The sequence below is a fragment of the Pleurodeles waltl genome, chromosome 5 (assembly GCF_031143425.1).
Source record: "Pleurodeles waltl isolate 20211129_DDA chromosome 5, aPleWal1.hap1.20221129, whole genome shotgun sequence".
Taxonomy (NCBI): Eukaryota; Metazoa; Chordata; class Amphibia; order Caudata; family Salamandridae; genus Pleurodeles; species Pleurodeles waltl.
The window spans coordinates 1,708,685,600-1,708,707,393 of NC_090444.1; the positions used below are offsets into that span (position 1 = coordinate 1,708,685,600).

At 47.5% G+C, this 21,794-nt stretch overlaps 1 protein-coding gene across 3 annotated transcripts in view; it reads left to right on the plus strand.

The window, feature by feature from the left end:
* LOC138296692 (adhesion G protein-coupled receptor F5-like) overlaps nt 1–21,794 on the plus strand; it is a 1,076,691-nt gene that overhangs the window by 942,064 nt on the left and 112,833 nt on the right. For all 3 annotated transcript variants that reach the window (XM_069236057.1, XM_069236058.1, XM_069236059.1), the window contains one exon: nt 1,582–1,752. In XM_069236057.1, the coding sequence (XP_069092158.1) occupies nt 1,582–1,752 (171 nt within the window). The remainder of the gene's footprint in view (nt 1–1,581; nt 1,753–21,794) is intronic.

Sequence of the window (21,794 nt, forward strand, 5' to 3'; positions counted from 1 at the left end):
CTACAGGTTTCATAATTCAAAATACATACACTTTCATTCGTAATTTCTAATTAAGACATTTGGGTTAGCAACGAGAAGGTGTTGGCAAATTTGAAACCTGATGGACTGACTCAGCATCTCATCTTAGTAAGGTTGATAAAATTTGATCTACTAGTTTCGAAATTTTGCAGAAGTATGTAATGACAACATTGCGCTAACAGGATTAATACAAAAATACAGTGGTTTTAAGTATTGCCATTTTTATGAGCATCTTATTAGAATTCTGTGTGGATGGATAATTTCTATGGTGGCTGTTAAAAAGATGTAGGCCCTCATTTGGACCTTGGCGGTAAAAAACGCCTACCGCCACGACGAAGGCCGCCAATAGACCATCGCCGCAGCTAGCAGCCGTCCGCCATAATATGACCACAGCCAGATTTCCGCCAGAAGGATGGCGGAAATCCGGCTGTGGCTATGCCTGCAGATGGCGTTAATGTGGCACTGCTGCCAGCAGCAACGCCACACCAGTAGTCTGCTGCCAGCCGTATTTTGAGAATAAATTAATACAGCCTGGCAGTGTTCTGCTGACGGACGCTGCTGCTGGCAGCGGCGCCCCATCCCATCTCCTGCTGGAGGACCCTCTACACAAAGGTAAGTGGGTGCTCCGACAGGGGAAGGGGGTGTTGTATGTGTGTGTGAGGGTGTGTGTGTATGTCTGTGCATGCGTGTGTGGGGGTGTGTGTTGCGTGTTGTATGTGTGTGCATGTTTGGGGGTGAGAGTGTGTGTATGTTGAGTTGTGTGAATGTGTATCTGCTTGTATGTATGTAAGTATGTGCGGATCTGTGTGTGAATGGATGTATGCATACGTGGATGAATGTGGGAATGGGTGTGTGTATGCATGTGTGCGTGTGAAAAGAGGGGTGTGTATGAAGGAGGGGGTCTGGAGAGGAAAGGGGGATGGGGGAAAACCTGTGGAGGGGGAGGGGGAAGGGGAAGACCCCTATCAGTGACAGGGAAGGAATTCCCTGTCACTGATAGTGCTAACCGCCATGGTTTTCGTGGTGGTAAGGAAGCCACGAAAACCATGGCAGTACGCAGGTTCATAATCCCTCAGGCGGTACAGTGACGGCTGCCGTGCTGTAGATAGATTTCTCCAGCCTGGAGGCCATTAACGCCGTGGCAGTCGGTGTGGTACATTTGCGGTTTGGCTTCAGCCAAACCGCCAATGTCATAATATGGAGGAAAGTACTGCCAGCCTGTTGGCAGTACTTTCCTCCATAGCACCGCCGACCGCCGGAGTCGTAATGACCCCCATAATGTTACAAGTTTTGTTTTATGTGTTGTGGTTGCCATCCCTTTGTAAATCAACATAGATGTGTTTCTAAAGCACCCCACACCACACCATTTAGTGATAAAATGTTTTTTGCCTATTTATATTTGACTTGTAAATGTTTTAATGATTGTGTTTTAATGAGATTGTTTGCTGTGAACAATAGAATAAACAGTGTAGCTGGTCATTTTAAGCAAATATAGCAATGTTAGCATTTTTGATGCTGCAATGTGAATGCAGTTTTTCATAACAAAATTCTGTTCTTTTTTAGGAATTGCAGTCAAAGCCACCATCAGAAATACCAGTTTATCTTGAAAATCTTAGTTCTAACGTAACTGCAGCAGAAACACCCATAACTACATTTGCAGCTGTGGAGGCAGTAGTTGGCATTTTGGAAACCCTTTCAAAGGTTACCACAAGTGTAGACGACACAATGATGCAAGTAAGTGACAACTCCCTGAGGCATTGGAAATGGTTCGAGATCCAGCCTGCGCTTGCTAACTATCTCTCAATACAGCTAACTTTTAAAAAGCAGTTCTATATTGTTTTTCGTAAAGCATACCATTTGCGGAGCCTCAGCGCCTTTTAGAGTAAGAGCCAGTGAAAGGTTGAAGGCATCAATTGATATGAAGAGATAGTTTTCAGTGCATAAAGCTATTGTGTACAGGAGATTGCAGCATTTCTGACGTAAGGGGAAAAATACAAACTGATCATGGAACGCAATGGTTAATTTAAAACAAAAAAGTGCAGGGTATCACACTGTTGTGTCTTGTTTATTAGTCTTGTGTCTTGTTTGTATCCCGTGTCCATGGTATTGTACTTGTGTCTGATCCTTGCTGGACGAGTCACATGTTGTGTTGTGGATGTATGTGAGAGTTCTAAAGTGGCCCGAGAGACAGTTTGAAAGAGATCAGAGAGTAGTAAAGGGAAAGGAGCTCTAAAAGGCGAGTCTAGAATATTGACAAGAGTTGAAGTTGCTTTTCAGTGTTGACTCCATCTAGTATAAGCATTTTCTTAGGAATGTCAGGGTGTCGAAAGCTAAGTCAGCCTAGTTTTGATTCCAGCGTATTCCTATTTTTTCCACCACCCTACACTTCCTGCCTCTTTATTTCACTCTGTTCTTTTTCATCCTTGATTTCGCCACTATTTCCTAACCTTCTTGTCCTCCTTTCTCTCTGTCTTTCTTTTGCTTGCTTTGGGCTAAAGTCTGACGATCATTTTACCGTTTCTGTTCACACGCGTAATGCCTTTCAAATAACTTTGTGTGCTTGCCTCTGAGACTTTTTCTAACCATCCGTTCCAAGCTTCGACATCTCCGTAGAAGACTAATGCCTCAATTCGTTGCTTTTTGGTTCCAGGACTCCCACCACTCCCCTCAATCCCTTCCTCTATTCTCTGTAACAGAGCCCACATGTGTAGGAAAGTACCAGCTCGCCTGGCATGTTACCCCTATTTTTACTTATGTGTCAGTTTGTTTTTGCCTGTGTCACTGGGATCCTGCTAGTCAGGACCACAGTGCTCATAGTTTGTGGCCTATATGTGTTCCCTGTGTGGTGCCTAATTGTATCACTGAGGCTCTGCTAACCAGAGCCTCAGTGATTATGCTCTCTCTGCTTTTAAAATTGTCACTACAGAATAGTGACAATTTTCACCAATTCTGATTGGCACACTGGAATACCCTTATAATTCCCTAGTATATGGGACCTGGGTACCCATGGTATTGGGGTTCCAGGAGATCCCTATGGGCTGCAGCATTTCTTTTGCCACCCATAGGGAGCTTAGACAATTTTTACACAGGACTGCCACTGCAGCCTGAGTGAAATAACATCCACGTTATTTCACAGCCATTTTACACTGAACTTAAGTAACTTATAAGTCACCTATATGTCTCTCACTTAGTGAAGGTTAGGTGCAAAGTTAGTAAGTGTGAGGGTACCCTGGCACTAGCCACGGTGCCCCCACATTGTTCAGGGCAATTTCCCCGGACTTTGTGAGTGCGGGGACACCATTACACGTGTGCACTACAGATAGGTCAATCCCTATATGTAGCTTCACACTGGTAACTCCGAATATGGCCATGTAACATGTCTAAGATCATGCAATTGTCCTCCCATGCTAAATCTGGTATTGAGGTGCCAATCCCATGCATCACCGGGGCTCCAGCATGGACCCCGGGTACTGCCAAACTAGCTCTCTGGGGTTTTCTCTGCAGCTACCGCTGCTGCCAACCCTCAGACAGGTTTTTGCCCTCCTGGGGTCTGGGCAGCCCAGTCCCAGGAAGGCAGAACAAAGGATTTCCTCTGAGAAATGGTGTTACACCCTCTCCCTTTGGAAATAGGTGTTAAGGACTGGTGAGGAGTAACCTCCACCAGCCTCTGGAAATGATTTGAAGGGCAGAGATGGTGCCCTCCTTGCATAGGCCAGTCTACACCAGTTGAGGGATCCCGCAGTCCCTGCTCTGGTGCGAAACTGGACAAGGGAAAGGGGAGTGACCACTCCCCTGTACATCACCACCCAAGTGGTGGTGCCCAGAGCTCCTCTAGTGTGTCCCAGACCTCTGCCATCTTGAATGCAGAGGTGTGAGGGCACAATGGAGGCCTCTGAGTGGCCAGTGCCAGCAGGTGATGTGAGAGACCCCTCCTGATAGGTGCTTACCTGTCTAAGTGGCCAATCCTCCTCTGAGGGATATTTAGGGTCTCTCCTGTTGGTTTCTCTTCAGATAATGAATGCAAGAGCTCACCAGAGTTTCTCTGCATCTCTCTCTTCAACTTCTGCCAATGATCGACTGCTGACTGCTCCAGGACGCCTGCAAAACTGCAATAAAGTAGCAAGACGACTACCAGCAACATTGTAGCGCCTAATCCTGCCGGCTGTCTCCACTGTTTCTTGGTGGTGCATGCTCTGAGGGCTGTCTGCCTTCACCCTGCACTGGAAACCAAGAAGAACTCTCCCGTGGGTCGACGGAATCTTCCCCCTGCTAACGCAGGCACAAAGCTTCTTCATCACTGTAGGAAAGTACCATCTTGCCTGGCATGTTACCCCCATATTTCACTGTATATATGTTGTTTTAGTGTATGTGTCACTGGGACCCTGCCAGCCAGGGCCCCAGTGCTCATAAGTGTGCCCTGTATGTGTTCCCTGTGTGATGACTAACTGTCTCACTGAGGCCCTGCTAACCAGAACCTCAGTGGTTATGCTCCCTCTGCTTTCCAAATTGTCACTAACAGGCTAGTGACCAACTTCACCAATTCACATTGGCATACTGGAACACCCTTATAATTCCCTAGTATATGGTACTGAGGTAACCAGGGTATTGGGGTTCCAGGAGATCCCTATGGGCTGCAGCATTTCTTTTGCCACCCATAGGGAGCTCTGACAATTCTTACACAGGCTTGCCACTGCAGCCTGAGTGAAATAACGTCCCCGTTATTTCACAGCCATTTACCACTGCACTTAAGTAACTTATAAGTCACCTATATGTCTAACCTTTACCTGGTAAAGGTTGGGTGCTAAGTTACTTAGTGTGTGGGCACCCTGGCACTAGCCAGGTGCCCCCACATCGTTCAGGGCAAATTCCCCGGACTTGGTGAGTGCGGGGACACCATTACACGCGTGCACTAGGTCAATACCTATGTATAGCGTCACAATGGTAACTCCGAACATGGCCATGTAACATGTCTAAGATCATGGGCACCCCAATGCCATCTTGGCATTGGGGAGACAATCCCATGATCCCCCGGGTCTCTAGCACAGACCCGGGTACTGCCAAAGTGCCTTTCCTGGGGTTTCACTGCAGCTGCTGCTGCCAACCCCTCAGACAGGTTTCTGCCCTCCTGGGGTCCAGCCAGGCTTGGTCCAGGAAGGCAGAACAAAGGACTTCCTCAGAGAGAGGGTGTTAAACCCTCTCCCTTTGGAAAAAGGTGTCAGGGCTGGGGAGGAGTAGCCTCCCCCAGCCTCTGGAAATGCTTTGATGGGCACAGATGGTGCCCATCTCTGCATAAGCCAGTCTACACCGGTTCAGGGATCCCCCAGCCCTGCTCTGGTGCAAAACTGGATAAAGGAAAGGGGAGTGACCACTCCCCTGACCTGCACCTCCCAGGGGAGGTGCCCAGAGCTCCTCCAGTGTGCTCCAGACCTCTGCCATCTTGGAAACAGAGGTGCTGCTGGCACACTGGACTGCTCTGAGTGGCCAGTGCCAGCAGGTGACGTCAGAGACTCCTTCTGATAGGCTCTTACCTGTGTTGCTAGCCTATCCTCCTTCCTAGGTAGCCAAACCTCCTTTTCTGGCTATTTAGGGTCTCTGCTTTGGGGAATTCTTTAGATAAGGAATGCAAGAGCTCATCAGAGTTCCTCTGCATCTCTCTCTTCACCTTCTGCCAAGGAATCGACCGCTGACTGCTCAGGACTCCTGCAAAACCACAACAAAGTAGCAAAGACGACTGCTGCAATCTTGTATCGCTGATCCTGCCGCCTTCTCGACTGTTTTCCTGGTGGTGCATGCTGTGGGGGTAGTCTGCCTCCTCTCTGCACTAGAAGCTCTGAAGAAATCTCCCGTGGGTCGACGGAATCTTCCCCCTGCAACCGCAGGCAACAAAAGACTGCATCACTGGTCCTCTGGGTCCCCTCTCAGCATGACAAGCGTGGTCCCTGGAACTCAGCAACTCTGTCCAAGTGACTCCCACAGTCCAGTGACTCTTCAGTCCAAGTTTGGTGGAGGTAAGTCCTTGCCTCCCCACGCTAGACTGCATTGCTGGGTACCGCGTGATTTGCAGCTGCTCCGGCTCCTGTGCACTCTTCCAGGATTTCCTTTGTGCACAGCCAAGCCTGGGTCCCGGACACTCTAACCTGCAGTGCACAACCTCCTGAGTTGTCCTCCGGCGTCGTGGGATCTTCTTTTGTGACTTCGGGTGAGCTCCAGTTCCCTCCTCTTTGTAGTGCCTGTTCTGGCACTTCTGTGGGTGCTGCCTGCTTCTGTGAGGGCTCCCTATCTTGCTTGGCGCCCCCTCTGTCTCCTCACGCAATTGGCGACATCCTGGTCCCTCCTGGGCCACAGCAGCATCCAAAAACCCTTACCGCGACCCTTGCAGTTAGCAAGGCTTGTTTGCGGTCTTTCTGCATGGGAACACCTCTGCAAGCTTCTTCACGACGTGGGACATCCATCCTCCAAAGGGGAAGTTCCTAGTCCTCTTCGTTCTTGCAGAATCCACAGCTTCTACCATCTGGTGGCAGCTTCTTTGCACCCTCAGCTGGCATTTCCTGGGCATCTGCCCAATCTCGACTTTGTCGTGACTCTTGGTCCCCTTGTTCCACAGGTACTCTCGTCCAGAAATCCACTTTGGTTGCATTGCTGGTGTTGTTCTTTCTTGCAGAATTCCCCTATCACAACTTCTGTGCTCTCTGGGGAATATAGGTGCACTTTACACCTACTTTTCAGGGTCTTGGGGTGGGCTATTTTTCTAACCCTCACTGTTTTCTTACAGTCCCAGCGACCCTCTACAAGCTCACATAGGTTTGGGGTCCATACGTTATTCGCATTCCACTTTTGGAGTATATGGTTTGTGTTGCCCCTGTACCTATGTGCTCCTTTTGCATCTATTGTAACTTTACACTGCTTGCATTACTTCCTTTTGCTATTACTGCATATTTTTGGTATTGTGTCCATATATCTTGTGTGTATTTGCTATCCTCATACTGAGGGTACTCACTGAGATACTTTTGGCATATTGTCATAAAAATAAAGTACCTTTATTTTTAGTATATCTGTGTATTGTGTTTTCTTATGATATTATGCATATGACACCAGTGGTATAGTAGGAGCTTTGTATGTCTCCTAGTTCAGCCTAAGCTGCTCAGCTATAGCTACCTTCTACCAGCCTAAGCTGCTAGAAACACCTGTTCTACACTAATAAGGGATAACTGGACCTGGTACAGAGTGTAAGTACCCCTTGGTACCCACTACAAACCAGGCCAGCCTCCTACAATCACCGGTCCTCTGGGTCCCCTCTCATCTTGAGGAGCGTGGTCCCTTGAACACAGGAGCTGGATCCAAGTGTCCCGACAGTCCAGTGGCCCTTCTGTCCAGATTTGGTGGATGTAAGTCCTTGCCTCCCCACGCCAGACAGTAATCTTGTGTACTGCATGAACTGCAGCTGCTAAGGCTTCTTTGCACTTTTGCAAGACTTCCTTTGTGCACAGCCTAGCCCAGGTCCCCAGCACTCCGTCCTACATTGCCAAACTCGCTGAGTTGGACTCCGACTTCATGGGACTCCCTTTTGTTTTGCTGAGATGACTGCCGTGCTCAGATCTTCTGAATGCCTGCTCAGGTGCTTCTGCGAGTGCAGCCTGCTTCTTCATGGGCTCTCTGTGTTGCTGAGCACCCCCTCTGTCTCCTCCTCCGAGAGGCGACCTCCTGGTCCTTCCTGGGCCCTGGCAGCACCCAAAACCTTTAACCATGACTCTTGCGGCTAGCAAGGCTTGTTTGCAGTCTTTCTGCGTGGAAACAACTCTGCATCCTCCAGCACGCTGTGGGACATCTTCTGACCAAAGGAGAAGTTGCTGACACCTTCCATTGTTGCAGAATCTTTGGCGTCTTCCACCCAGAGGCAGCCCTTTTGCACCTTCATCCGGGGTTTATGGGCTCCTGCCCCCCCCGGACACTTGCATGACTCTTGGACTTGGTCCTCTTCCTTTGCAGATCCTCAGGTCCAGGAATCCGTCTTCAGTGCTTTGCAGTCAGTTGTTGTCTTTGCAGAATCCTCTATCTCGTCTTTGCTGTCTTTCTGGGGTAGTAGGGTAACTTTACTCCTACTTTTCAGGGTCTTGGGGTGGGGTATCTTGTACACCCTTAGTGTTTTCTTACACTCCCAGGGACCCTCTACACACTACACTAGGCCTGGGGTCCATTTGTGGTTTGCATTCCACTTTTGGAGTATATGGTTTGTGTGCCCCTAGGCCTATTGTCTCCTATTGCATTCTATTGTGTTCTACAGTGTTTGCACTACTTTTCTAACTGTTTACTTACCTGATTTTGGTTTGTGTGTATATTTTGTGTATATTACTTACCTCCTAAGGGAGTATGGGCCAGATGTAGGTAGGTATTGAATTGCGACTTGCAATTTGCGAGTCATAGCGACTCGCTAATCGCAACTCGCAATCCGAGATGCAGAAAGGTGTCTCAAACACCTTCTGCGACTCGCTAAGGGGTCGCAAAGGCCCACCTCATGAATATTAATGAGGTGGGTCGCAGTTTGCGACCCCATAGCGAGTCTAGGCACTCACAGGGATGGTGGCCTGCTGGAGACAGCAGACCACCATGTCCGTGACTGCTTTTTTAATAAAGCAGTTTTTTTTTTCTTTTTGCAGCTCGTTTTCCTTAAAGGAAAACGAGCTGCAAAAAGAAAAAATTCCGAAACCATTTGGTTTCGGTTTTTCCATAGGACCACTGCCTACTCTGAAAAAATAATTTTGTGGCCATTCACAAAGGGAAAGGGGTCCCATGGGGACCCCTTCCTTTTTGGGAATGAGTTACCATCCACTTCAAGTGGATGGTAACTGTGAGTTGGTTTGCGACCGCTTTCGCGGTCACAAAGCAACTCAGCATCGCGATGCGCTCTCAAATAGGAAGGGAACACCCCTTCCTATTTGCGAGTCGGAATCACATTTTGCGAGTCGGTACCGACTCGCAAAATGTGACTCTGCATCGCGTTCAGCCTTTTGCGCCTCGCAAACTGCGTTTTTTGCCGTTTGCGAGTTGCAAAAGGCTTCCTACATCTGGCCCTATATCCTCAGAGATACTTTTGCCATATTGTCACTAAAATAAAGTACCTTTATTTTTAGTAACTCTGAGTATTGTGTTTCTTATGATATAGTGCTAAGTGATGTAAGTGGTATAGTAGGAGCTTTGCATGTCTCCTAGTTAAGCCTAAGATGCTCTGCTATAGCTACCTCTATCAGCCTAAGCTGCTAGAACACCTCTAATCTACTAATAAGGGATAACTGGACCTGGCACAAGCTGTAAGTACCACAAGGTACCCACTATAAGCCAGGCCAGCCTCCTACACTTCCCTGCTTCAGCAGGCACCCCTCTGGTTCGACAACCAGTGTCTTGGGTCCCCTCTCCTGAAGACCCAGCAACACGGGTGGTAGACTGAAGTGGCCCGACAGTTCTGACGTCCTACTGTCCAACTTTGGTGCAGGTAAGAGCCTGCCTCCCCACTCAAGACAATACCCCTGGGCACCGCATGTTTTGCAGTTGCCAAGGTTTGTAGGCATCCTTCCATGAAGTTCTTTGTGCACCATGCAGCACCAACCCCCAGCACTCTATCCTGTGACACACAGCTTCCTGCGTGGTTCTCCGGCGGCGTGGGACCTCTGTTGTAGTGCTGCATGGGCCTCCTTTTCACACCTCCTCCTTTGTCTCCGTGCTGTGGGTCTACTCTGTGCACTGCCTGTGTTTCTGAGGGCTCTCTGAGTTGCTGAGAGCTCCCTCTAACTCCCCCACCTGGGTAGAGTCCACCAGGTCCCTCCTGGTCCCGGGCAGCACCATTTTCTGCTAACTGCAAGCTTTGCATGTGCCAAGGCTTGTTGGCAGAATCCATCGATGCAATCCAGACTGCACTTGTCCATCCGGCGTGGGACACCATCTGCAACAACCAGAAACTCGCATCCATCTTCTTGGGTGCAGTACTGACTCTTGTTCTTCACCAGGTGTTCTTTCTTTGCACCTTCATCCAGGTTAGCAGGGGCTCCTGTTCTCCCTGGACTCTTCTGTGCTTTTTGGACTTGGTCCCCTTCTCCCACAAGTCTTCAGGTCCAGGAATCCATCATTGGTGTCTTGCAGTCTTTTCTGGTTCTTACATAATCTTCTTTCTCATATTCTTGTGTGTTCTAGGAAAGTTACTGTGATTTACTCCTGCCTTCCTGGGCTCTGTGGTGAGTTCTATTACTTACCTTTGGTGTTTTCTAGTACTCCCAGCTCCCCTCTACACACTACACTTGCCTAGGTGGGAGACCGACTTTTGCATTCCACTTTCTTAGTATATGGTTTGTGCTCCCCGAGGACCATTTCTAACGATTGTGATTTTCACTAGTTGCACCGTTTTCTAACTGTTTTCATGTCTATTTCTGCATACTGGTGTATATAATTTATGCAGTACTTAACTTCTAAGGGATTTTAGTCTCTATGGTATTTTGGGAATTTGTGTCACCAAAATAATGTACCTTTATTTTTGTAACACTGAGTATTTTCTTTGATGTTTGTCAGTACTGTGTGACTACAGTGGTATTGCATTAGCTTTGCATGTCTCCTAGATGAGCCTTGGCTACTCAGCTACAGCTATACCCAGAGAGCCTGGCTTCTAGACACTGCCTACATTTCACTAATAAGGGATAACTGGACCTAGTATAAGGTGTAAGTACCTTAGGTACCCACTACAGACCAGGTCAGCCTCCTACACGGTGTGACATAGGTGCAGCATGAGAGGTTGAGTATTAATCATGGACGGTGTTCTCAATGTCCTGGAGTCTATGTGGGAGTAATTTGGAGATTCTGACATAGAGAATGTTGCTGTAGTTCAGCCTGCTGGTGATGAGTACTTGAGTGTCGGTCCGTTTGGTGTTCTGAGGCACCCATTTGAGGATTTTTCGCAGCATGAGCAAGATGTTGACGCTGGAGTTGCACACTGCTTTGTCCTCAGCCGTCATGTTGATCTTTTCATTTAGGATGATTCCTAGACTCTATGCATGGTCTGTGGGTGTGGGCGTTGGTCCTAGCCTTGACGGCCACGGGATGGAATTCAATGTGAGCTTTTGTTGCTAAAGACAAGTACTTCCATCTTTTTGGAGTTGTTTTTCAGGCAGTTGACTCACATACAGTCTGCTACCATGGTCATGCAGTCGGTGAAGTTGGCTTAGGTGGTGGTTGTCTGGTCCGTCAGGTTAGAGGATAAATTGGGTATCATTGACGTAGGAGATGACGGTGATGTCTGGTGATCAGGTGATGTTGGTGCGCAGTGTCATGTATATGTTGAAAAGGGTAGGGCTGTGGGTCAATCACTGTGGGATCTCTATACCAGTTTCTTGGTCTCTGATGTGAAGGGTGGCAGGCTGACACTTTGGGCTCATCCCAAGATGAAAGAACAGATCAATTTGAGAGCAAATGCTTGTATGCCAATCTCATGGAATCTTCTGAGGAAGGTTTTGTGGGACACAGGGGCATATTTATACTCCGTTTGCGCCGGAATTGCGTAGTTTCTTTTGACGCAATTCCAACGCAAAACTAACTCCATATTTATACTTTGGCGTTAGACGCGTCTAGCGCCAAAGTCCATGGAGTTAGCGTCATTTTTTAGCGTGGACACCTACTTTGCGTTAATTATATGCAAGGTAGGCGTTCCCGTCTAAAAAATCGACTCCGAGGCATGTGCGTCGGATTTATACTCCCGGGCAAAATTCACGCCCGGGAGTGGGCGGGTCCCAAAAAATGACGTACGGACGCTTTTGCGCCGTTTTTTAGCGTCTGCAAAAGGCAGGCGTTAAGGGACCTGTGGGCTCTGAAGGAGCCCAGAGGTGCCCTCCCATGCCCCCAGGGACACCCCCTGTCACCCTTGCCCACCTCAGGAGGACACCCAAGGCTGGAGGGACCCATCCCAGGGACATTAAGGTAAGTTCAGGTAAGTGTTTTAAAAAAAAAAAAATTGTGGCATAGGGGGGCCTGATTTGTGCCCCCCTACATGCCACTATGCCCAATGACCATGCCCAGGGGACAGAAGTCCCCTGGGCATGACCATTGGGCAAGGGGGCATGACTCCTGTCTTTGCTAAGACAGGAGTCATTTCTATGGGGGTTGGGAGTGAAAAAAAATGGCACAAATCGGGTTGAGGCGAAAAAATTGCCTCAACCTGACTTGCCCCATTTCTTGACGCCCAAGCCCCATATCCCCCTACGCCGGCGCTGCCTGGTGTACGTCGTTTTTTTTAACGCACACCAGACGGCGCCGCCGGCTAACGCCGGCTAACGTCATTCAATAAATACGGCGCCCGCATGGCGCTTCAGAATGGCGTTAGCCGGCGCTAATTTTTTTTACGCAAAACTGCGTTAGCACAGTTTTGCGTCAAAAAGTATAAATATGGGCCACAGTGTCAAAGGCCATGAAGATGTTGAGGTGAATGAGGGTTGGTAGGAAAGTGGGTTATTAGTAGGTGAGGATGTTCACCCTCAGAGTAATAATATCACAATCACTAATATGTACAGTCAAGTGTCAGTGATTTAATTCTTGCTCAGCCCTTGTTAGCTTAGCAAATGGGCAGTCAGGCTTAACTAACTTAGAAGACAGGTATGCATGAACCATTTAATACCACCAAAACAGTATATAGGTAAAGGAAAAACACACAATAAAAATCCAGCACCAATTTATATTAATAAACAATATTCTTATCTTCAAAACAACACAAACCAACAAATATTTAGTGTTTGGAACCAGCAATATGAATGTTTAAAGATTAAATAACAAATTGTGCAGTCTAGCGCCAAAAAGATTAAAGAGCAACTCATGGATATCTAGTTGTGCTGGACCAAAATAAAGTCAAAGTTTTAGGCTGATCGCAATGGAGCACTGGTTAGATAGGCTGAGGGCTAAGGCCCGGTCAAAACTTTACTTTCAGACTTATTCTTTTTTCCTGAAGCGTTTCACTCGACAGTGCGTCCTCAGGTTCCTCAGGTATAGAGTTTGAGTTGATGATGGTGGCCCGCTTCAGCCTGATGCCTCTTTGAGCCTATGGAAGTCTTTGTCCTCTATGTTGACAGCAAGAAGCCCCGAAACTTCAATAGGGCACGCTATTGCAGTCAAAGGTTCAGAGACTCTGGCCTGCCTCTTAGGGGTTAGGACTCAATTTCCCATGATGCACTTGTGCAGTGCAGGAAAATCCAGTTGCAACAAATCAACTGGGATAATCCTCTCTTTCACTTTGCAGGTGACTTATTCCAGCTCTGTTCTACCTGTTTCTGATCAGGAAGTCCACTCGTTTTCCTTTGAGTCAGGCACAGTCCTTTCTTTATGGAGCCTGGTGAGTGCAGCAAGTGTAGTTGTTATGAGTACAAGCCTTCTGTGTTGCAGTTCAAGGGTCTAGCAGGGCTGGTTTCATTGTTCTTTTGTCCTAGGTAGTGTTCTGGTTAGCTTCTGCAACTTTTCCATATTTATCCTCAGTTCTGGTCTGGCAAGGGGGTACACCTTACTCAATAGAGGTAAAGCCACCTCCCTCTGCTAATACCACTATATAAGTGTGTCATAGTATGCACCATTTCACTGAAAATCAAAATGGAGAAGATCTCTCCTTGGTGTGGGGGTCTGTGTAACCCAACCCAAAGGTGTAGTTACCAACTGACTGCACTCCCTTTCCAAGCCCATTCCTCCCTTCCATCCCGTTTCCTAATGTAATTTTAGGGGGCTCCTATCTTAGCTGGGTGTCAGGGAAGTGGGGGCTAGCAGGGGTCCTGTGACATTTGTTATCCTGCCTTTGAAATCCAGCTTATCTCCGAAATCCCCATCCTCTCCCTGGTTTCTCCAGGAAGCAAATCTCCTCCCATCAAAACTGTATTGTTGCAGCCACAGGCCTCTTAACCCCTACTCAGGGAGCAACATGGCTCGGGCTGTCAGAGGCTGACCAATCAGAAGATGTAAATCAGTAAGGGGCAACCCTGTAACCCGTGGACCAAAGTAAATGAATACACAAACAAAAGGTTTCTGCCGGTAAGTATTGGCCTTGACTTCCACGGCAAAGCTCACCCACCCAAAAGGTAAAGTATACCCAAATTAATTGTATGAAAAGTGTTTTCTTTCTTTCAATTTCTATAATCATTTATTACTTTTTATGTATATATAACTGAGTTCTTTTTAGCAAAATTACACATCAAAAACAAATTACATTGGCATTGTCTAACGTAAATAAAACATTCTACTTAGTGACAGTGCATTGCAAAAGTGAATAGGTAAAAAGAAGTGCATCCGTGACTATTTACAAATATGTTCACATAAAACTGTGGCTGATAATTCATGTTCAGAATAATACAACATCTACTGTTTGCTTGTCTTAATTTAACCGCTTTTTCACAAACTACAGTCCACAGTTAAATATTGTCGACGTTTCGACCCTAAGGGAAAATTAATTGCCAGCGGGTCATCATCAGTACCAAGGAAATATAAATGAAGCACCTACACCTTACTACGAGAAAAGGATCTCCTCCAAGACACAGGTATATATAACCACCAACGTGTATCATACCACCTATATGAGCTCGAACTCAATCTGGTACCAGGCCGCAACTCCTTCAGTGGACCACATGCTCCGGCCAGAGCAACTCTAACCCGGACCGGGAGAGCACCAATCTCATGAGCTGACAAAGGGTAAATGAAAAAAACTGTCAGAAGAGCCTGCTACCGGACTGTTTTTGGTAACATCAGGATAGTGTGTTCTAAAACTACTTTCCTGTAATAGTTACATCAAATCCAACTTTGGCAAATTGTTGGATTTAATGTGACCATTAATCTGATAGTTTGAATGGTATCACAAGCCAGCTCCAACGCAAAGACAGACTTTATTAAATATAACTATAAATATAAATAAAGCCTCCTCCATGTCAGCCTATGGGGCTAGCATTACTACAATAGGGGAACATGACTTTGGCTGTTTTTCCTTATGAATGCATATCATCTTTTATTTGGCACCTGCTTTTTTAACAATGCACCCTGTCCTCAAGGCACCTAAGGCAGACATTAGAGGTATCTTACAAGTAATAGAAAGGTAGTCTTGGACTTTAAAAGTACTTTTAATCTAAAAGTAGAATATGGGCATAGTTTTATTTTAAAATTGGCCTTCATGGTAGGCCTAGCTTTAAAATGAGGCCAGGCAACACAATAGTGCACACTTAAATGCATTAAATCCATTGGGGGCTCTATACCTACATGCCCTATCACATACCAGGGACTTACAGTTAGGTTGCCTTTTCTAAATTAGAATCACACCAATTACCATGTACCTTTCTAGGACTAGCACTGTCCCTGGGCCTGGTTATCAGAGTCAACAGCACTTTGAGAGTCATTAACCAACACCAGTCAAAAAATGGGAGGTGATTAGGGCAAAGACAATGAATTTCCTACACGCCACCTCCAGATGAAAGGTGATGGGTAAATAACTTACACTCTGGTAGTCATCATCATCCACATGAAAAAACCTGGAAAGTCCATCTGCATTGGCATGGGCTGCCCCAGGTTGTGTGTTTCACTGTATACTCCATTCCCTGTAGGGAAATACACCATCTCAACAATTTTGGGGTCTCCCCCCTCATCTGCATAAGCCATCTGAGAGGTCTGTGGTCAGTTTGAATCCAGAAGTAAATTCCAAACAGGTATGGTCTTAGCTTCTTTGGGGACCATACCACAGCAAAGGCGTCCCTCTCAATGGCACTCATCCGTGCTCTCTGGGGAGTAGTCACCTCCTAATAAAGGCAACTGGTTGATCTTTGCCCTTTTCATTTACTTCTGCCAGTACTTCCGCAATCCCTTGCTCTGAAGCATCTTTCTGAACAACAAACTCTTTATTGCAGTCAGGGGCCAGTAGGACTGTGCTGAACACATGAACTCCTTCAGCGTGTCAAAGGTCTGCTGACAAAGAAAGCATCCATTACCACCCGCATCAACACCATACCCAACCACTCCAAAGAACTCTTAAAAATCATCAAATAATTTGCCAATCCTGCAGCCACAGAAACCAACATCCTCCCATCCCAAGAACTCTGCAACTACCTTTCAAACTACTTTCACCGCAAAATCACCACCATTTACAACAATTTCCACCCTCAATCCGCCGCCACCGACCTAGACAACCTCCCTCAAACAACCTCCCCAGGCCAGGCCCTTATCACCTGGACATCTATTACATAGCAAACCACAGAAAATATCATGGCGTCCATACACTCAGGGGCACTCTCTAACCCATGTCCAATCCTCAACACCTCCATCCACATGGCTTCCTTCCCGGATAGATGGAAACATGCAGAGGTCAGACCTCTACTCTACAAGCCCTCCAACGACCCCAACAACCTCAAAAACTACAGACCCATCTCTCTGCTACCATATCCTGCCAAAGACATAAAAGAAAATCAATCAACAGCTCACCAAACACCTAGAACAAAACCATCTGCTCGACCACTCCCAGCATCCTCCTGTTTCTGCATACTCTGGATGCTCTGAAAATCCTTCAAGTGGATCCCCATCAATACCAGCAAAATGGTCACGCACACCTAGAACAAAACCATCTGCTCCCACTTAGGATTCTGAGCAAACTACAGCATTGAGACTGCACTGATTACAGCCACGGACGACATCAGGGCCCTCCTACACCGAGGAGAAACAGCAGAGCTAATCCTACTGGACCTCTCTGCGGCTTCTGACACAGTCTTCCACCACATGCTCCTCAAGAGACTCCACAACATCGGTATTCAAGAGGGCACCCTCGAGAGCATTGCCTCCTTTCTCTCACGCCGGACCCAAAGCATCCACTTGCCACCCTTCACCTCCGCACCCAAACCCATCAACTGCGGCATACCCCCAAGGATTCTTCCTCAGCCCTACACTCTTCAATATATACATGACCCCCCTAGCAGACAACAGACCCCACAGCATCACCATACTCTCTTATGCTGATAACACACAACTGATCCTACCGCTCACCAAAGACCCTCACAACACCAAGACCAGCTTCCACAATGCCAAGATTGACATAGCCACGTGGATGAAGCACAGCTGCTTCAAACTAAGCAACAACAAGACCAAGGTCCTGATCTTCGGGAGCAAAACCAACATTTGGGACGACAGCTGGTGGCCGGCGGAATTTGGACCAACGTCCTCTCCAGCAGATCACACCCGAAACCTCTGCATCACCCTTGACAATCAACTGTAACTGAGACACCAAGTGAGCTCGGTAGCCTCCTCCTGCTTCTGCATACTCCGGATGTTCCGAAAAACCTTCAAGCGGATCCCCATCAACACCAGCAAAATGGTTACGCACCCTAATTACCAGGAACCTCGACTACTGCAACACTCTCTACGTCGGCATCCTCTCTCAGCTACTCAACAGACTTCAGACCCCGAAGAACACAGCAGCCGGACTCATCCTGTACCTTTCTAGAGACACCTTTGCTCTGCCGCACTCAGCCTTGCACACATGCCCTGATTCTAATGCAGCAGTAGCAGGTCTTTCTCCTACATTGCGGCCAAGTCCTGGAAAAGTCTACCTCTGCAACTCCATATAGCTCCCTCTCTAGCAGTGTTCAAGAAATGCCTCAAGACATGGCTCTTCAACAGAGACACAGCACCCCCCCAGCGCCCAGCGCCCCTCAGCGGTGACAGTTGCCATGCTTAAGGAATAATTGATTGATTGGGTAACACTGAAGTCCAGATGAACTTATTAGGCTGTTCATTTGCGGTAAGTTCTGCAATAGGCGCCACAATTATCCCAGTCCTGTAGTTCTTCACAAATCTCCTGTAGTACTGAGTCAGACAAAGAAAGGCCCTGACCTGTGTCTGGATCTTAGAAGCTTCCCAATCCAGGACAGTCTGGATCAAAGGCTGGTGAAGCTGTATGTTGCCTTGACCACAAGGTGGCCAAGGTACACCACTGGGCCTTGCCCTATCTGGCATTTGTTTGCCTTGATAGTCAGGCCTGACATCTGCAGGGCCTGAAGCACTTCCTTTAGGTGGATCAGATGCTCTTCCCAGGTGGAACTGAATACAGCCATATCATCAAGGTAAGCTGCACTGAAAGTTTGCAACCCAGATAAGATTCTGTTCATCACCATTTGGACGGTTGTAGGGTCTGAACTGAAAGTGGCCCTCCTGTGTAGAAAATGGTGACCTATCTTTAATTCTTTAATTCCCCTTTGGGAATTTTTCTTGGGCACTAGTACTACTGGACTGGTCCATGGTCTGTCAGATAACTCAATTACCCCTAACTCCAGCATCTTGGCTACATCAGACTTAATACTGCATTTGACCATGTCAGACAAGCCTGTACAACTCGTTTTTGACAGGTAGGCTGTCATCAGTGTCGATGCCATGAACAAATCAAGTGGAGAGTCCAGGGATCATGGAGAACAGCCCAACAAACTTCTCCAACACTTGTCTGCAATATTTTTACTGGTGGTCTGTCAACTTGGGGGAGAGTATCACTCCCTCCACTGATGCATCTTGTGCATGGGGAATAGGAGGTGTGGCAGAGGCTTGCTCTCCTCCCCACCGTCATCTGTAACCATCAGTATGGTCATACCTGCCCTGTCTTGGTGGGGTTTCAAACAGTTGATATGAAGTACCCAGTGGGGACTCCTGGGGGGTGCTAAGGTCCACTAAGTAGGTGACCTCACCCTTTTTCTCCAGAAAAGGGTGGGGCCCAGGCCACTTGTTCTGGTGGCTGTCCTGGATGGTATTCAGGCATAGCATACTTCTGACCACACCAAAGCTTAATACACTCTTGTCTGGCCTCCAGGTTGCTGCTTGCTCTCTTCATGTACTCTGCTATACAGGACTGCAGGCCTAGCACATAATCCCCTACATAATGGTCCCTGAGAGGCTTCTCCCAAGCTTCCGTAACCAAACTCAATGGCCCTCTTACAAAGCTGTCAAACAGTAACTTAAAACAGGCTAAAACCAACCCCTTTCTGTAGCCCCTTTCTGTAAGCAAACAGCAGGCATCGGAGGAGAACGTTACATCTCCTCCTGAGCTTGTCAGATAAGCCCACAATCATATCCTTCAGGGTCTTATTGAATATTTTCTCCAGACCATTGATCTGGTGATGATATGGGGTGGTGAACTTGTAAGTAACACCACATTCATACCACATCACCTTCAGATAAGTAAACTAAAATTAGTTTTCCTATCTGAGACCACCTTCTAGGAAAGGACATCTGGTGAATATGCCAAGTAGGGCTGTGGTCACTATGGAAGCAATGGCCTTACTTGAGGGGTATTGCTTCTGGGTAACTGGTGGCATGGTCCACTACTACCAAAATATATCTTTTCCTAAAGGCAGTTGGTGGGTCAGTGTCATTCCCTACTTTATCAAAGGGAGTCCCAACCAAAGGCAATGGCATCAAGGGAGCATTTGGCTTGCCCCTGCCTTACCACTGGCTTGACAGGTATCATAGGAGCTGCAAAACTCCTTGACCTTGTCAGACACAAGCAGCCATTATAAATGACTGTTCAGCCCGATCATGGGCTTGGTCTTACCAAAATGTCTGGCTGTAGGAGGCTGGCCTGGTTTGTAGTGGGTACCTTGGGCACTTACACCTTACACCAGGTCCAGTTATCCCTCATTAGGGAAATGTAGTAGTGTTCTAGCAGCTTAGGCTGATAGAGGCAGCTATAGCAAAGCAGCTTAGGCTGAACTAGGAGACATGCAAAGCTCCTGCAATACCACTTATAGTTACACAGTACTTATACACAAGTGAGGACAATATTCAGTGTTACCAAACAAAAAGGTAGTTTATTTGGGTGACACAAGGCAAAAAATATCTTAGAGGCAATACTCCTTCTGGACATAAGTATTAAACACAATATATACACTAGACACCAGAAAAAGGTAAGAACAGGAGCTAACCCAGATGAAGGTGCAAAAGAAGAACCATGGTGAAGGGATCCCATGCCGCCAGAAAACCACGCAGGAGGCTGTGCGTCACAGAAGGAGTGCTGAGTACTGGAACTGCACGGTGCATGAAGAAGTTTGTGGAAAGATGCCAACAGACCTTGGCAACTGCAAAACACACTGTGTACGCAGGTGCTGTCTTGCGTGGGGAGGCAAGCTCTTACCTCCACCAAAGTTGGACAGTAGGATCTCAGGACTGTCAGCACCACTTCCGTCCACCACCTGTGATACTGGATCCATGCCCTTCATCAGGAGAGGGGACCCAAGCCACCGGTCGTCGCTGCAGAGGGGTGCCTGCTGAAGCAGGGCAGTGACTCCTTCACTTCAAGAGAGATTCCTTCATTCTTCTGGTGCAGGCTGAAGACTGGCTGTCCTGTAAGGATGCACAACCGGGAAACAGTTGCAGTTGCTGGCAGGAGATGAAGATACAATGTTACAGAAGTCACCTTTGCTTCTTTGTTGCAGTTGTAGAGTTCCTGGAGGGTCCCGATGCAGTTATTTGAGTCTTTCAATCTGAATCTGAAGAACCAACCAAGAGAGATACCTTAAATAGCCCTGAAAGGGGGATTGGTCAGCTACACAGGTAAGCACCTATCAGGGGAGTGTCTGACATCCCCTGCTAGCACTGGCTGCTCAGATGTTCCCAGAGTTCCCTGCCAACTTGTAATCCAAGATGGCAAAAACTCAGGGAACCTCTGGAGGAGCTTTGAGCACCACCCCTGGGGTGGTGAGGGACAGGGGAGTGGTCACTCCCCTTCTCTTTGTCCAGATCCACGCCAGAGCAGGGACTGGGGATCCCTGAACCGGTGTAGACTGGATTATACAAGGAGAGCACCATCTGTGCTCTTCAAAGCATTTCCAGAGGCTCTGGGAGGCTAGCCCCCATGCCTGTAACACCTATTTCCAAAGGGAAAGGTTGTAATATTCCTCTTCCAAAGGAAATCCTTTGTTCTGCCGTCCTGGTCTTGAGCTGCTCAAGCAACAGGTTGGCAGAAACCTGCCTGAGAGGTGGCAGCAGCTGGGGCTGCCTGGAAAACCTCAGAAGACTGTAATGGCAATACTGGGGGACCTCTAAGGAGCACACAGAGTGCATGGAATCATACAACCAATGCTTGCAAAAGCTTTGGGCTATGATTCCAACATGTTTGATACCAAACATGGCCATATTCGGAGTTACTATTGTGAAGCTAGACATAGGTGGTGATCTAGGTTCAGTGCACGCATAAAATGGCGTGCCCGCAATCACAAAGTCTGGGAAAATGGTCCTGGAGGTTTTAGAGGTTGCAGGGGTTCACTTACACACAAGTACTCTGCACCCAGCCTTCTTGGCTGTAAGGCCTGCAATACGGGTGACTTATAAGTGACCTGGTGCAGTGTAAATGGCAATGAAAGAGTGCATGCACCTTTGCAGAGGCTCCCTACAGGTGGCAAAAGAAATGCTACAGCCCATAGGGATCTCCTGGAACCCAAATGCCCTGGGTACCTAGGTACCATATACTGGGGATTTATAAGGGGGACCAGTATGGCAATATTGGGTGAAATAATGGGCTACCAGTATGCAGTGACAAAATGTAGAGGAGAGAGAGCATAATCACTGGGGTCCTGGTTAGCAGGATTCCAGTGAAAACAGGACATCATGGGGGTACAGGCTCCCAAAGTCCTTCTTGACAGAATATTTAATGCTGTTGGCACTCCATACAAGTAATGGATCCAACTATGACTTTAGTTTAGTACCCTAGCTGTTAAGGATTGTTTTAAGTAACAGGATTTCCTTTCCACTACTGAATTTTCCTC